Source organism: Perca fluviatilis, chromosome 21 (genome assembly GCF_010015445.1).
Source record: "Perca fluviatilis chromosome 21, GENO_Pfluv_1.0, whole genome shotgun sequence".
Classification (NCBI taxonomy): Eukaryota; Metazoa; Chordata; class Actinopteri; order Perciformes; family Percidae; genus Perca; species Perca fluviatilis.
Window position 1 is genome coordinate 30,256,283 of NC_053132.1, and position 17,060 is coordinate 30,273,342.

The 17,060-nt window shown below is 43.2% G+C and overlaps 1 protein-coding gene across 3 annotated transcripts in view; it reads right to left on the reverse strand.

The window, feature by feature from the left end:
- Positions 1–17,060, reverse strand: part of LOC120551458 (1-phosphatidylinositol 4,5-bisphosphate phosphodiesterase delta-3-A-like) — a 46,647-nt gene that overhangs the window by 3,075 nt on the left and 26,512 nt on the right. For all 3 annotated transcript variants that reach the window (XM_039788907.1, XM_039788906.1, XM_039788905.1), the window contains exons 5-14: positions 16,305–16,434; positions 11,559–11,784; positions 10,375–10,576; positions 8,238–8,382; positions 7,840–7,992; positions 5,316–5,456; positions 5,076–5,229; positions 3,554–3,670; positions 3,169–3,347; positions 1,726–1,861 (exon numbers count right to left, since the gene is read on the reverse strand). In XM_039788907.1, coding sequence (XP_039644841.1) covers positions 1,726–1,861; positions 3,169–3,347; positions 3,554–3,670; positions 5,076–5,229; positions 5,316–5,456; positions 7,840–7,992; positions 8,238–8,382; positions 10,375–10,576; positions 11,559–11,784; positions 16,305–16,434 — 1,583 coding nt within the window. The remainder of the gene's footprint in view (positions 1–1,725; positions 1,862–3,168; positions 3,348–3,553; positions 3,671–5,075; positions 5,230–5,315; positions 5,457–7,839; positions 7,993–8,237; positions 8,383–10,374; positions 10,577–11,558; positions 11,785–16,304; positions 16,435–17,060) is intronic.

A 17,060-nucleotide genomic window follows, 5' to 3' on the forward strand; every position in this document is an offset into this window, starting at 1 on the left:
GGATATTCCGAGCAAATAAGAAGCGATCCATCTGGCGGAGTCAGGTTACCGATTACTAGTACTTAATAAAAACCAATAACGGATTTTTGGAATACCTTTACTGTGAAAATGAAAATCTCTAAGTCAAAATAAAGATTTTGGAATGTTACAAACTCCAACACTAAACTTTGTTTAAATGCTTTGAGCAATTATTTAATAAATTAGAAACTTTCAACATAATACACAGTAAGAGATAGTCAGATAGTGTTGTGGGCGGGACATTAAAGGACAAATCCGGCACAAAATGAACCTAGGGGTTAATAACACACGGGTACCGAGTCGACCGTTCTCTGGGATATGTTTTCATGCTAATCGGATGTGACCAGTTTTATAACAAACCGCTAATTACCCTATAACGCTAGTTGTCGTAAAGATAGCACCGCACTTCCACGGTAGCATAATGAGGGTCCCTACATTAGGCCTGGCAAACTTGATTCCTTTTAAAGATTCGGGTTATTCTGATTCACTCACTAAACTGATCCGGGTTGTGCAAGTCACTTGAGTCAGTATTGATCTATAGGGGTGCTTGCAATGTTTCGGACTGTGTGCTTGACCTAATTGCATTTTAACATACTACATTTATACACCAAACCTACAGTATGCCTAGCTAGGCAATGTGCAGAACATTGTATGTTATTTCAGAAGGTAAAGAATGGCTTTTGTTGTTGATTTGCTTTACCCTGAACTCGAGGAGAGGCTTCAGTCGCTTGTCTGAATTAGATCCACTCATGACAACGTAGCCGGGAGTCAGTCAATCCCGCATTAACTCACGAGTCATTGACAACTCATGAGTTGTCTGCGAGGCGAGCCAAGGTGAGCTTGCAATCTTTCCGGCTCTGAGTCTGCGGGTTGGGAAGTTCCTATAACCTGTCTCGGACCGTCTCTCTGCTCACTCAGTCACTTGAGTTGACTCGTTGAGTTGTTGTCGCCTACGAAATTGCAAGTTATAAATCTTTTGGCAACTAAGATGGCTAGGACTAGTAGTTGCTAATGTTGCAAGAGGTTTGTGTGTAAGTGTACAGACAGTGTATTAAAAAGATAGTTTAGAAAGACAGTACCGTTCACGTATGACCAGTCGAACAACGAACGCAGTAGTTAGTCACCCATATATTTTAATAAACCGATATAATTCATGCATTTCCATGTAATTACATTTCACAAACGTAATTCCTATCGACCCATTGGGAAACCACGGACCATGGGAGATTTCAAGTGACAGTTCAGCTCACGTTGCACGGCGTTCGACTGGTCGTTTTCCCAAGATGACTAGCGTTATAAGGTAATTAGCGGTTTGCGCTAAAACACATTCACAGTCACATTCAATTAGCATGAAAACATATCCCAGAGAACAGTCGACTCGGTACACGTGTATTATTAACCCCTAGGTTCATTTCCCTAGGTTTGATTTTAAACTGGATGGTATTTACTACTTTACATAATTTATAAGTGGATATTGTCAATGTTTAGGTCAGTTTGCATTCCTACACCTACTACTTGGAGTTGCAGAAGCCATCAGACTTTTTCAACCAGGGTCCACTTACAAGGCTTTTCTGGAGCTTTTTCAGCCACACGTCATGGTGCTAATTAGCTACAATATAAACTGTACAACTATCTAAAGCCGTGTAGAAATTTCTACAGGGCATTTCATTTGACAAAGGGGCTTTTGTCGATAGAGTGGGCATTTACCATTGTTGTCGATATGATGAGTTTTCTTCTTGTAGTTGTCTATGGGAACACCATGTATCTCCACCCACACATGAGGGTCCACAATCGAGCTGGGTTTGTCCCATTCTGGTTTAGGCAGCTGCTGAGCTGAAATAACCTGGAATAACAATCAAATCAAAGCTTAATTTGATCAGAGTATCATTATAGAATGGAGCGAGAAGAGCTTATCTAGCAACAGTTCAGACATTCTTGTATTCTCTCTTGGTATAGATTTCCTCAATGGCTCGTGTTTGGATTCCAATTGCAGCAAATTACAACTCCAGAGAACCATTGCAGTAAGAAACTTCCATTCCTATAGTTCGTGTGCGATTCGGGGGTGAAGTTGCAACATTGTTGCATTTTTCATTTGGTTCGGTTTGCTTTCACACTGCACTTTGTTGCACCAAAACACTGTAAACACACGTCACGCGATCAAGACGCTTGTTTATTGGACAGAATATCCGAAACTCGCCGACACTACTGGTCTCAGAAATAATGCTAATGGAGCAAAAACAAATTTATAACGTCTTGGGCAGGGACGTGCACAGACATTTGAAGGGGCTATTGCTCTAAACTGGAAAAAAAAGAAGTTTATTTAGGCTCTTTCTCCAGAAGGGCAGCTAAGCCAATCAGGGCAAACGGGCTGTTTCCTGGGCAATAATAGCCCGTACCTGTGCGCGTCCCTTTGGTTTTGAGTTTTGATGTGAGCAGCTGACAGACAGCGAATGAAGGAGAGAGAGAGAGATGATGATGTCACACAGACTGATGATGTCATACAGACGATAGGTGCTCACAACAGCTTCCGGATCTGAAAGTAATCATCCTTTAAATCATATAGAAGTCCGTAAATTGTGTGCAAGGTTGAAATTGCAGGCTAGTAAATGCTCTGTATTTGGTTCACTTCCTGTGATTGGGTTGGATCACGTTCTTCCCTGAAGTGAACTGAACTCTAGTTCACTTGGAAGCAAACCCCCGTTTTCAAGCGGACCAGAGGTGGTTTGTTTGATCCGCACCAGAGTTCAGATGAGCTTCCACACCAGCCCAAACCAACTGGACTATCCAACCAAACGCTCCAGGGTTCGTCTTAAACGGACCATGCGAGGTAGGTGTGAAAGCAACCTAAGTATCTTTCAGTTTTGACAGTATTGACAGTGGTAAAAATATGTTTGGAACCTGCAATTCTTTTGTTAAGGTCATTTTTGGGGGCATGTTAGGCTTTTATTTATATAGGCTGAAGACATGCAAGGGGAGAGAGGGGGGGGAATGACATGCAGCAAAGGGCCGCAGGTTGGAGTCAAACCCACGGCTGCGTAAACCTCTATATATGGGCGCACGCTCTACCAGGTGAGCGAACCAGGCACCCTGGAACCTGCAGTTTCACCTATACTTGCTTCTCATTTAGGGGCAGGTTTGGCGACATCTTACCCGAACAGTGAGCAGGACAGGTGTGTGGCCAGGACCTCCACCAACGTTCTCCGGGTTGAAGGAGGTATCAGGCTGACACATGAAGGGAGGCTTCAACACGTACCCACAGTGACCATTCTGCAGAAACCTGCCTTGGTTTAGGTCCATCTGTTCACCAGGTGTCTGAAAATTCAAAGCAACTGAAGAAAACACAACTGTGTTAGCAGCCTAGGCCTACCACAGTGTTCTTTGGATACAACCACTGGGGGGATGTTGGGGGATGGGTAGCACACAATCACAGCAAAGAGTGGAAGATAAGGACTAAGAAGCCGGCTATCTGAGTAAAACTCGTGTTTACTCTGTCTGCTTCTCTTGTGAATAGAATCACATAAAAATAAGCTCTCACCAATTTGACAGCCTCCGTTCCACATGTCCTGAGGGTTGTAGTTGGAGGACTGGAGGCGCTGGCCTGAGGGGTAAATCCTGCTGAGCTGGTGGCTGTTATGACGAACAAAATACATCCCTGGAGGGGCAGGACAACAAAATTAGTCCAGTTAGTCTAATGGCCAGCGGAAGAAAGACTCATTTTGCTTTTGTCCTTGTGCTGCCTGAACAAGGTAGAATCAACAGGTAATATGTGGGCGCGATGCAAACTATTTACCTCTACTTTTAGAAAGTAAGTTAAAGGTGCTCCAAGCGATGTCATATGTGTTTTAGGCTACAACATTTTTTTGTCACATACAGCAAACATCTCCTCACTATCTGCTAGCTGCCTGTCCCCTGAACACACTGTAAAAAACGCGGTCTCTGAAGACTCTCAGGCTCCACAAACGCCAACAAAAACAAACTGCGCCAACCTGCACCACCAAACATAACAAACAGTCTTCCAGCGTTCCAGCCAATAACCAACAAGAAGGATTTGGGGGTGGGGGGTTAGTGCGCGGAAGGGAGGGGGAGGGGACGGGATGAGGAGGAGGGAGGGGCGAGCTAGTCTCGTTTTGTTTGAAAATACTTTGAACGTCAACAAAAAGTGCCGTCACGTAACATCGCTTAGAGCACCTTCAAGTCTATAGTCTGTAAAAATAATGGACGTGGCATCTGTGACGTCACCCATAGGTTTGTGGACTGCTGTTTTTGAAGCCTCGAGTTTGGTGATACGGACGTCGCCATGTTGGTTTTTGCAACCAGACGTGATGATTTTGGATGAGAGGGTGACAGTGTTGTTTATGGTTGCAATGGCACTGCGCTGAGCTAAACGCTAAAGAGGGAAAGTTTATTTTCAACCCTTCTGAAGTGAGTCATCCACTCATCCATTACAGGCGGATAAACGCGGACCTCAGGGTGCTGGCATTTATTTGGATGTACGACAGTACACAGAAAATCAGCAAACTTCCCCTGCTAACGCTAGCTAGCTAGCTTGGTTGGCATAATGCTGAACAAGACATTTTTAAGCGACCAAAATTATCTAATTAACTTTGGTGAAATGAAAACACACAGTGAGAGGGTCAAAGTTTAAGGTGAAAACAAGGACAAAAAAACTAGTTCACGGCTATTTTAATGTACACAGGGCCATGGTTAGCATTGCATATCCTCTGTCCTGATTGACAGGCCCTAAAGCATCCCCTGCTTTATCGTCTATTTTAAAATAAATGGGATCATAATTTACTAAATTAACATGATGCTGTATTGAAGAAGACTTGAAACTAGCGATTGAAGCCATTAACTCAATATGAAAGTAATAAATCAAGTGAGAAGTAGGGTCATTTCCCCATAAACTTCTAGAGAAACAGACTTCTTTTTGCAACCAGTGGAGTCGCTGGAACTGCCGGAAATTAGATAGAATGCAGCTTTTTATGGCACTTTTCGGACCTGGAAGCTTTGTCCATTATTGTTACAGTCTATGGTTAAGTCACATGCACACATTGTACCTGAGTCCTTCACGTGTTTTAGCGCTTCACTTTCAGAGAAAGAGGACATGTCAGTTGCGGAGGCTTTGGCTGCTTGTTCGAAGCTTTTAAAGTGAACACTGCGGGTGTACACGACCAGCTCTGACAGCTCTGGACTCAGCTTAGACACACCTGGCTGAGAAGACACACACAGAAGCACATCCCATTACACCATGCATTGGTGGGAGCCACTGCTGTGAGGATAAAGGTGAGCTTACCCACCTTCTGGTCCTCTTTCTTACTGCTGGGTTTGCCTTCAGCGCGGCTGGCCTCCTCGTCTGAGGAGCTGAGGTCTGAAGAGCTGGACGAGCGCTCTACCATGTGCTCCTTCTTCGCCTTCACCAGGATTTTACCCTTAAGATCCTGCACACACAACCAATACATTCCACACACATTAACAAGCTGTTTAAAAATTATACTAATCTTTAAACTATTTTGTAATGATTAAAAATACCACTAGAGCTACAGCCACTGACTGTTATTACTACAGTAATACGACTACTATCACTACTACTGTTTACATTGTTGAAGGTAACAAGTGAGATTTCGGTTTCTTTTATGATAAAGCAGGTCGAGGTTAAGTAACAAAACTAGGGGTGTAAGAAAAAATCGATACACTTGAGTATCGCGATATTTTATTTAGCAATACTGTATCGATTTTCAAAAACACAATATCGATTAATTTTTTTGTTTGTGTGCAAAAATATTCATGTAAGATGGTGGTTCACGTTTATGTTGTGTTTAAACCCCCTACCGCTAGATAGCTATGCTGAGACGCACCACTAGTGTCCTGGCCTAACAGTGCCCAGCAGTGCCTGACTTTTTGCTAGAAGCTAACAATGTAGCTATGGCTGAACTTTGTATCAACTTTATATCAAAATTAGCTCACTAAGAACCTGTGAACCACAATCCCAAACTGGCAGTTTGATTTTCTGTGTACTGAATTCTTTACCTAAAGTAAACTTCTTTGACTTTGATGCACATCATGTCTTTTTTCAAATATTAGTTTTTCTAAAAGTATACTTAAAAAAAAATCCCAATATATTGCCTTACGCACAGTATCGAAATATATTGCAATATATTGAATCGTGACCCACGTATCGTGATACGTATCATATTGCCAGATTCTTGCCAATACACAGCCCTAATCAAAACCCTCAATCCACAGAGAAATGCACACAGCCCGTATTTAGAAACTGTGCCTTTAAACGAGCCGTCAGGACTTCTGTACGCTGTGATGTCACAACTATACTATATGTAGGTAGAAAGTGCTGCTACAGTGCTGTTACAGTCATTCCCCGCTTACAATGATGGTGCAGAGACTCAGAGAGCGCAGCTGAGGAGGACCCGGAAACAGTGACCAATCAGAGCAGACTGGACTTTTTCAGGAGGGGGGCTTAAAGAGGCATACGCTATAAAGGAGCGTTTCAGATAGAGGGTGAATACAGGTATATTCAGACAGACAGTATGATAAAAATAATGTGTTTTTTTAACATTAAAGCATGTAAAAATGTTCCAGTAGAAACACAGAATACAAGTATGAACCTGAAAATAAGCAGAATGTGGGACCTTTAAGAATATTTTACTCACTAATTTACATTTACTGAAGTACTGGACCTGAACCATAGCACACTACTAAGCACTGCACTGCTAACACTAACCCACAAGTACTAGGCTTCAGGGGTAGTTACCTTAACCTCCTAACTAGAGCCCAACCGATAAAGGATTTTTAAGGCCGATATCGATACAAATATTTGGTGATTTAAAAATCCGATATTCCGATATATCGGCCGATATGTTTTAAAAAAAATGTATCCAGAAACGCATAACAAAACATAAACAGATTTCCCTAACATTAGTTATTTGTATTTATTTATGAGTCCTCACTAAAATAATTTGATAATGCAGTTTAAAACTAAACTTGCTTGTTTTATTGTCACAACAGAACAATACCGAACTGATAATACCAGATTGTCATTGCTGAGTGACGCTTGCTGTTTGTTTGGACTGCCATGCCGTTATCAACCCTTGCCGGTAAAGCCTACCTTCCTATAAGCCTATGAATCTTCACATTATCAATTAATCTCTAAAATTGCTCCTGGATTTGGGTCGCCTCGCACTCACACTTGTGACACTTTTATCATGACTGCTTGTAATATGATAATAATGTATGACAAAGGATAGATAACAATAAAACAGTAGCCTACAGTATGTGAGTGTAAAATCCTCAAAACAAATAGTATAAAATCATCAGAGTATAATTGCAGTCACACACATGAGGTGCCTCCAGGGAGCGTGATTACTGTGGCACAGATCGTGAGTGCATGCACTAACCCTGATTATGTGGAAATGTAGAATAAGTGGGACACAGAAGAGCAGAGAACCCAGATTTCCCATTTAACGCAAACAGTTTGTTCTCTGCTTTACACATAATCCTAACAGTTGCTACCAAGACAGAGAAACTATTTACAAATGCAGCACACACACATAACAGAGAGATTATTGCCATCTAGTTGGACAATTTGGATATTAAAAACTGTGTCAGAGTAAAGTCCTTGCATAGGAGTCTGACTGAGAGCTAGTCATTGGCTATGCATATCTTTCAGGCAACTGCAAAATCTGCCATTGTGTGGTTCCAGTGCATGCAGGCATCATCTACTGTATGTCTCAATCAAAGACACTATTAGTTTCAATAATATAGTAGGGGATTGAACTTTCACGCGGTTATGGAACAGCGTCTCCTAACCTCTGGTGAAGGCAGGCTGTGAGGATCCAGATCACTGAGGGGCTTGGTGAGGAGTTTGTCTCCCAGGATGGATCGCAGGTGTCGCGCCATTACTGTCTGCTGCTCCACGGAGCAGTGGTTCTCCAGGGACAGGATCAGAGGGAAAGGAGATGCCTGGGAGAGAGTGATGATGGTGCAAAGTCAGGGAGAAAAGGGTTTCCACAGAGCAGAAGAGGGGAAGGAAATTATCTTTAGGCCTGTCAGCAAAATTGTCAAAGTACATAAAACTCTTATACCGTACAGATTTATATCATCTTTGTCCACACAAATGAATTAAATTAAATTAGAAAACTTGTGTCTAAACTTTTAATACTCATCTGTACAGTATAACTCTGAATGTGACCATGGACCATACTCACTTTAAAAGCATATTCATTGATCGTCTCAATGACTTCGACAAAGAGCACTTTGGAGGTGAGCGTGTGACCATGATAGATGACTGGCTCTCCTTTATCTCCATCCCAACAGTCCAGCTCCACACAGCGGCAGCCATGATTCAGCGCGCTAAGAGAAAAATCATCGTTAGGAATCTCTGAAACAGAGATGACGCAGTGAGTAAATGTGTAATTTAAGAGTTTGTGACTAAACTGTCCCCGCTTTCTGTTGGCGACTAGCAAAGATTACAAAAACATCCAGAGACTAGCTGTCAAAATGCATCAAGGTCTAATTGGCATCTTTTACATATTTAATGAAGGATTCTTTTTTCTAATGCAGTATTTTTGTCTCATGTCACTCCCTTTGTGAGCCCCTTTCAACTCTCCGGTGCCCCACTGGGGCGGCACACCTCACAGTTTGAAAACCTCTGTTCTAAAGGAAGGCTTCCATATCAGATCAGACCACAACAGCTGACTTTTTGCACAGTAAAGGAGCAGCAGTTCTATTCTGAGCTCCTTCCAGATGTCTAAGACCAGCCACCCTTCAAAGCAAACTCATTTTGGGCGCTTCTATCCACGACTGCCTTCAGTCCAGTACAATGCCTGCATTACTGCTGACGCTGCATCGATCCACCTGTCCAGTTCCACTCTCAACTCGGGGTGATGTGCTGATCCTCATCGCCGCCACTTCACACTCAGCTGCAAACTGTCCCAGTGACAGACACAGACACTGGAGGTCATGGGTCGATGAGGCCAGCAGACCCACATCATCTGCAAAGAGCAGAGATGGAATCCTAAAGCCACCATACCTAATCAGCATTGCACTTCCACTGGTTCAACCAGAGCCTCGTTTCCAGAACCCTGGCATAAGCTTTCCCAGGCAAGCTGACACCCCTATAACTAAAGCAAAGCTACTGGTCTCCTTTTTAAAAAATGGTACCCACCCTGTCTGCTAGAACACAGGCACTGTTCCCAAGCTCCACAAATCAAGGCAGCCCAAAAATATTCATCTCAGGGGAAACATCTTTCACCCCTAGCGCCTTGCCTCTGTGGAGTTTATTTAATTGCATGAGTGATCTCTCCCAGGGAAACAGGTAAGGCTTCCTTCCTGTCTTCCAACGCTGCCTCCTCCACAATGAGGCATGTCAGTCAGGTCTAGGAGTTCCTTAAAGTGTTCTTAAGGCTGATTTATGCTTCTGCGTCGAATCGACGGCATACGCCCGCTGTGATTGGTCAACTGGTCCTGTGTGTTGATAGTCGGTGTTTCAAGCAGCCTATTGTGGAGAGTAGCAACATGCTAGTTCACTGACATAAGCTCTGCAAATAAACTCAGAGATATTTTGGTTACAATGATGGGGTTATCCGTTTGTGTATATGTATCAGTAACGTTTTGAAATGAGCAAGCAGTACTTTGTGGGTAAAGTTTGCTTGCTAACATAACATAAACTGGCTGGCAGACACCTCGCAAATAACCTCAGACTTATCAGCCCCTAGCGTTATGGCGGTGAAATGCACCGCGATGCAAAGCAACCCCGACGCAGAATTCCGAAAGGGTCACGACGGCGTAGGAGCGACGGCGTAGCTACGGCGTGGAGTTGACGCAGAAGCATAAAACAGCCTTTACAGTGTTCCTACTTTAAACTTTAAACTTTCCCAGTCAGGGTCAGCAGGTGTCCACCATACTGACCACAGCCTGGGCTAGGACCAGCCTCTCCTTCCTGAGTTGACAGACAGTTTGCCAGGACGTTTGTTAGCCCTTCTCCGTGGACTCCCTGACTTCCTCCCACACCTGAGTTTGTGATTCCGCAATGGAAGCTGCAGCGCTTCTGGCTCCAACATACCTGTCGGCTGCTTCAGGAGACCCTGGGCTCTATCAGGGGGACAATTCAGAGAAGTCGCCACTCATAGTTTTCCATATTTAACAAAAATATGTAGTAACCATAGCATGTCCATTGTTTTACTTTTGACCGATGTGTGAATGACTGTTATGTATATCCCTGTCGCAATATACTGTTATACAGCACGTGACATACAAGGTTTTCACCCTACAGCGACGATATTGCAAAATGCAAAATGCAGACCAAAAAACTTCCATATACTGTATGTGGGTGTTCATTCGTACCGGATGTAAGGCTCTGTGCTGCTGGCCCCAGTCAGCTGGTCCTTAGTGAGGTAGGTGTTGTGGGAGGAGGAGATGAAGTAGTGTGCCAGTGGGTGTTTCATGTCTTGGTAAACCCTAGCATGTTCCGGGTTCAGCACACAGTTCTCCTTAGACAGCATGTACATGGTGAAACCATTGGGGGTCATGAACTGGTTCTTCTGGGCTGTACTGGGCAAAAGGCACAAACACAAATCATTGAAGTAGGGGAATTATCATATAGCGAGCAAATTGGCATAGTCATAGTGCAGCTTATTGTTAATTCCATTAAATATATAACAATTTTAGTGCTATCATTTGTTTTTGGTCATACAGTACTGTGTGCTGCTGATCTCAGGGGAGGACCAAGCCTTTCTTCTAGGCAGTAAGGCCTTCCTGGACTTCGCATCAGTTAACAGAAAAGATGTTCTTGATATGATAGCATTTTCTAATTAAAAGAGATACAAACATACTTTGTCTTATTTTTAAAGGCAGCAGCTGATTCTTGGTGTTTAGACTAGGGGTCAGGTTATGCTTGTTCAGAACGATGTTTTGACCGACCACGTCGGAAATCAAATGCGTTTATAGTTGTTCCGAACAGCCACACTCTAATGCCGCCCGTCATAAAGCTGGCAAATCACTGCGTGAAGTAGGCGACAATGTCGGATGGTCATTTTCTGAAAGTTGCAGAAATGATCGGATACAGCAACTCCTAATCTAACTTCCGAATTCATACAGGACTCTTAACCTTCTTATGTGAGTTTTGTTGTAGATGAAAAATAAAAGCCGGTACAGTACCAGGGTGCAAACCAGCAGTTCCAACATTTAAAAAAAACTATAAAGGAAAGAATTATGCGCAGCAGTTGCTTAACTCGACTTTTGCGGTTCACTCTTAAAGGCAAGAAATCATTTTTGATTTTAAAATGACAAACATTATAGACAAACCATCTATCTTTTTTGGCAACCTGACTTATTTAAATCCAATATTCACTCTACTTCTAGCTCTATTTTGGTCTTTATTAACTCTTGAGAAAAGCTGGACAGCTGCTGGACGCTCTGTGTTAACTTTGTTGGTCTCCCATTTGGTGCTGGGCGAGTCGTGTCTAATGGGTTATCAGAGCCCTTTTGCTGAACACACACCAGATAAATGTTGGTACTTAGCACCATACCCCACTCGTTAAGTTCATAGGTGAGGATCAGGCTTTGGGCGTGGGTGAGTGAAGCGTCCTCCCCCTGTTCCTTCAAAAAATCCCTCAGGTCCACAGTGGAAAGTACACAGCCATTTGCAGAGTAGCGGATGAACACCGCATCCAGCTCTGGTCTCCGTAACAACTCCCTGCAGAACACTTCGATCTCTCCGTGGTCCAGACGCCCGTCGGCTGACTGGTCACATTTCTATCAGAGAAACAGAGTGAGACACACATGATAAATCTTTGTTTCATAATTTAAAGGTGCACTATGAGTTCCTGCATGGTTTCAGCATGATTTAATTTTTGTCTCAAATCGTAGGCATCTCTCCTTGATCCACTAGCTGCCTGCCCCCTGAACACACGGCCTCTGGAGATAACACAGGGGTCGTAAACGTCAAACAAACACTAGGGGCACAGGCTGTGCACCAAAATACAACAAACCATGTTCCAGCCAATCACTGACAAGATGGTTGGGGGAGGGGGTGGGTGTTTGTTTGATGTTTACGACCCCTGTGTTGTCTCCTGAGACCGGCCTTTTTCACAGTGTGTTCAGGGGGCGAGCAGCTAGCGGATCAAGGAGAGATGCCTACGATTTGAGACAAAAATGAAATTGCGCTGAAACCATGCAGAAACTCATAGTGCACCTTTAAGCTGGTCTCAATTAATCCAACAATACAGTTATCGGAGGTCTGTCATTAGTCCTGTCAAGAGAATTCATAAATCACTTTCAATTACTGATTACAAATCTGAGCAGAGGCGATTCCAGGATTTTCAGTCATGAGGGGTATTTTATCAGAATACAGCACAGAAAATCTGCGTAGAAATATAGGATACATTGGATAGGAATAGAACAACACACAATATAATTCTGCTAAATAAAACATCACATTCATTATTAGTTTCACTTGTTTTCATCTATCTATAATTGCAGGAACGTCTGTCTGTCTGTGTGGGTGTTAAGCGCATATCTCTCGAACCGTTAGTCCGATGGATTTCAAACTTGACAGATTTCTTGCTATGGGCACGAGTAAGTGCAGTGCCAAGTTTGACATTGTTTGGATAAGAAATGCAAAATATATTGTTAAATATATAGGTAAAAGAAGCACACATTGGCTTTTGCCGCTCTAGCCGCTGGCCACTCCCCCTCTGCTCACCGAGAAAGAGAGCAGCGGAGCTTTGGCAGCTAAAATGTGTGCAAAGTAGCACTACTTTGGACTGTCTTTGACTTTGAAAAAACAAACAACAATTCCCAAATTTAAGGACGTTTCAGAATCCCACACATGCAAAGCACAACCAGCTACAACAAGTGCAGACAGTGCGTGATGTCACTTATAGGCAGGCTATCTATATTATAAAGCGAGACGTATCTGTATGTGTGTCCGTGTTTGGGGGGGGAAGGTAACCTGCACATCAGCGCCTCTGACTCTTTTCCTGCTATTGTATTAAATTGCTGTGAGGTGGCAGAACATAACGTAGCCTAATCTCGGAGATTATTCCTTCAGAGCGCTGTGCAATGCAAGGAAATCTCAGAGTTGAACCGGGCAGATAGCCTACATCAGATTTCATCAGACTCACCCTGGGTCGCGTTAATTAAGTCGCGTTAATTAAGCCGCAAATCAAATCCCCTACTTCACCGTTAACTGTCAAGCCACTAAACCTGTATGGAAATGAACACCTCTGCTGGAATGTTAAATTCGTTAACGATCCGACACGAGACTCTCTCTCTCTTTCTCTCTCTCTCTTTCTCTCTCTCTCTCTCCGCACACACACACACACACACACACACACACACACAAACACACAGTCCGGTCCTGGTGGTTGATGATCGCAGATATGTGCTGTTTAGCTCTCATAACGGGCAGGGTGGGTAGCACACTGCCATGAGTCCATGACGCTAATGTCTGATTACTCCACATTTTAATTGTGATATTTTGTGATTACATTCTGATTCTGCAATCCTCTCTGTCAGGTAAATATAGAAGCACAATGTCTTCCTCCATAGGCGCCGATTTATGTTTTCCTCCGTGGGTGCTCACGGGCGCATGCCCTTTAAAAAAAAAGTAGTCAAAAACATTTTTGCATTTCAGAATGTTAGGAAACGGACAGCGGCCGACACGAACACACTATTAACTCGATAATAAAGTTTCAACTCAGGACAGCGCCACTTCTCACAAATACAGATAGGATTGGAGATGAGAAGTTTAACTGACCACAAACTACCGCTGACCTGACAGAGCACCATGACCGGCAGCTCGCAGTACACTGTATCCAGCGCACAGTCACCTATTGTGGGGTAACTAGACCACCAACTACCGCTGACCTGACGGAGCACGACGACCGGCCGCTCGCGGTGCTCTGTATCCAGCGCACAGTCACCGATTCTGGGGTATCAACCGCGATCAGCTTCGTGGGAAATTAAGAACTCTCTGCACTGGTGGTGGATGTCGTTGATGCACTTGCATCATAAGTTTTCTTTTTTAATAACAAATCTGTCCATTTAATTCTCACTCTGATTACCTAACGCACATGCACGCACTGTGGGGGGGATGGAGGCGTTTTCATCCAAGAGACGCTGTGATAGACCTTTTTCACGGCAGACATGTTGACATGTCATAGTAGGAAAAGCACAGGTGTATTCAAAACCATTAATGCTGGCTACATTCCACTTAGGAGAGGTCCTGGTATTAAACCATTACTGATGGCTACATTCCACTAAGGAGAGGTCCTGGTATTAAACCATTACTGATGGCTGCATTCCACTAAGGAGAGGTCCTGGTATTAAACCATTACTGATGGCTGCATTCCACTTAGGAGAGACCCTGGTATTAAACCATCACTGATGGCTGCATTCCACTTAGGAGAGGTCCTGGTATTGTGCATGCTGACTCACTGAAATAGCTTACTGGGACACTTGATGGAACTGAGCCATCATTAAGGTTATCAATTCCAGCTGTGCTTTTCCTACTATGACAAGTCAACATGTCTGCTGTGAAAAAGGTCCATTGGTGGATAGTATATGGAGCAGGGGACTGACAGCGACATAACCAATCACATTATGACAGAGGCTCCACTTAGCACCAGTTGCAATGTTTAATTTTAAATGAATTTAGCCTACTGGCAGTCTGGCACACGTGGGTGCTCAGTGGGTGCCTATGTCTTCCTCTGATGTAGAAGTAGCCTACACTAAGTCAATAGATAGTAGGCTATACAGTGGAGTTGCATATTATGTGGTTCAGGGTCCTTCTGTAAGTCATTTTGGGGTACACTTTGGTTTTGATAAATTCTACAAGCAGCAACACCACAGGCCAAGCAATCAGCCCGTTCCAAACAGGCACATTTTCAACGGGGACAGCACTAGTTTTAAACAAATTGTATATCCAAATACAATACACATTTTCTATAGACTCAGTCTGCCACTTTTTTTAAAAACAATTCCAGTGCTGGTTCCATTGTATCAGAATTTTGGATAGTCGTCATGGAAACAGTAATGGGTCATTTGACAAGGGCTGGTTGGAAGATTGGCAGAACACGCAGCCATGTGACCGTACTCTGATCCAATGGAAGTCACAATTGTCCGATTGACAGCACTCTAGCTCAATGGATTGGGGGGAGGGGGCAATCATATTTCAGGGGGGGCCGGTGCCAATGCCATCCCCTGAATCTGAGCTATTGGGCCAATGTTTTTAAGTATGTGTTTGTGTATTCTGTTTAGGGTTGGGTACCGAAACTCGGTGCCAATAGGGAACCGGTGCCGACGTAAACGGTAGTAACGAGACCGAATAAGAACGAAAGTTTCGGTGCCTCATTTCGGTGCTTGACTTTACACCACACCTGACAGCATGTAACGTTAGCCTACCTTTAGCTAGCAGCTGGATTAAACACCGGTAAAATGCTGACAGCTAACGTTAAACAGTGTAAAGTGTGACTGTATTTCACTGTGGAGGACTTCAACAGCGGGATGTAACAGTCTGCACTGCAGCGCAGCAGCAGCTGCCGTTGTCGCAATTCATAGATATACAGTATGTTTATATGGTCGGAATGAAACAACACAGGCCGGTGCGTGCCACTTGCAGCCGCCGTTGTCGGAATAAACAACACAGACGGCGCGTCTTTCGTTCGCTGCCGTTGTGGAATTAAACAACACAGACGGTGCGTTCACTTGCAGCTGCCGTTGTCGGAATTAAACAATACAGACGGTGCGTTCACTTGCAGCTGCCGTTGTCGGAATTAAACAACACAGACGGTGCGTTCACTCGCAGCTGCCGTTGTCGGAATTAAACAATACAGACGGTGCGTTCACTTGCAGCTGCCGTTGTCGGAATTAAACAACACAGACGGTGCGTTCACTTGCAGCTGCCGTTGTCGGAATTAAACAACAGAGACGGTGCATTCACTTAAAACAGGTTGCCTCGTGGTGCATTCACAGTAATTGTAAAATACCCTTTTCCCATCTGGGGTTCAACAGCAATTTACTGGTGAAATAAGTTATTGTTATAGTTATTACATTATTATTAAATCTTTAATTTTGACCATGGCCTTAGCAATAAACAAGTCACTGACTGTTGTTAATTCCCTTATTTTTTTTCATCTTCTTTTTTTTTTTTTACTTTATTGAAAAGTACCGGTTCAGGCACCGTTTAGGCACCGGCACCGTTTTAAAAGTATCGATTTAGCACCGCAATCGAAAAAAAAAAAAAAAACGATACTCAAACCTACTTCTGTTACCTGGAAGAGGCTGCGGGCGTACTGGTCATTCAGGTCAATGTTGATCATCTGCAGCAGTGTCTGGACTTCGTCATAGCTCATCTTATCATCGTGGTTCTGGTCGGCCCGACTCAGGTAAGCATGAATCCAGGTGACACAAACATAGTCAAGGAAGCAGCGAGAGCAGACAATGGACAGTGTTTGACCAATTTGGAGTTTTGTAGCACAGCAGTAATACTTCATTATACTAATTCTACATATAGATACTTTATGTCGGTATTCTGTTTTGTTTTTGGGAAAATTTCCTTCAATCAAAAAAAGTGAAGGATGACAAAAGTACCAACATATATTTTCTTTAGACTGTTGGCATTTTGGTTTGGGACTCTTAAAGGTCTTTGCAGTGGGCTTATGGGGCCTCCAACAATAATTCTTTAAAAATGATTCCAAGACTTATATGTATATAACGATATATGATGTATGACTATTCTTGGCATTATTATCTCTGCATACACAGTGCAGACAGTTCCAACTCAATGTAACGTAACATTTCTCTGATGACATAGCGCTGCATTACAATTACAATTAGTCAGAGGCTAGCGGACATTTAGCTAGCAGCTTTATCCCGACAAAACACCAAAGTGAATTTCAGCCTGCATGCACGTTAAAAAAAAAGAAAAACTATTCCAATAATATATATAATATAAAGAATATTCCAATCCCAAAAAAACAAATATTCCAATCCCAAAATTTAATATCGAATACCTACCCATGGAACGA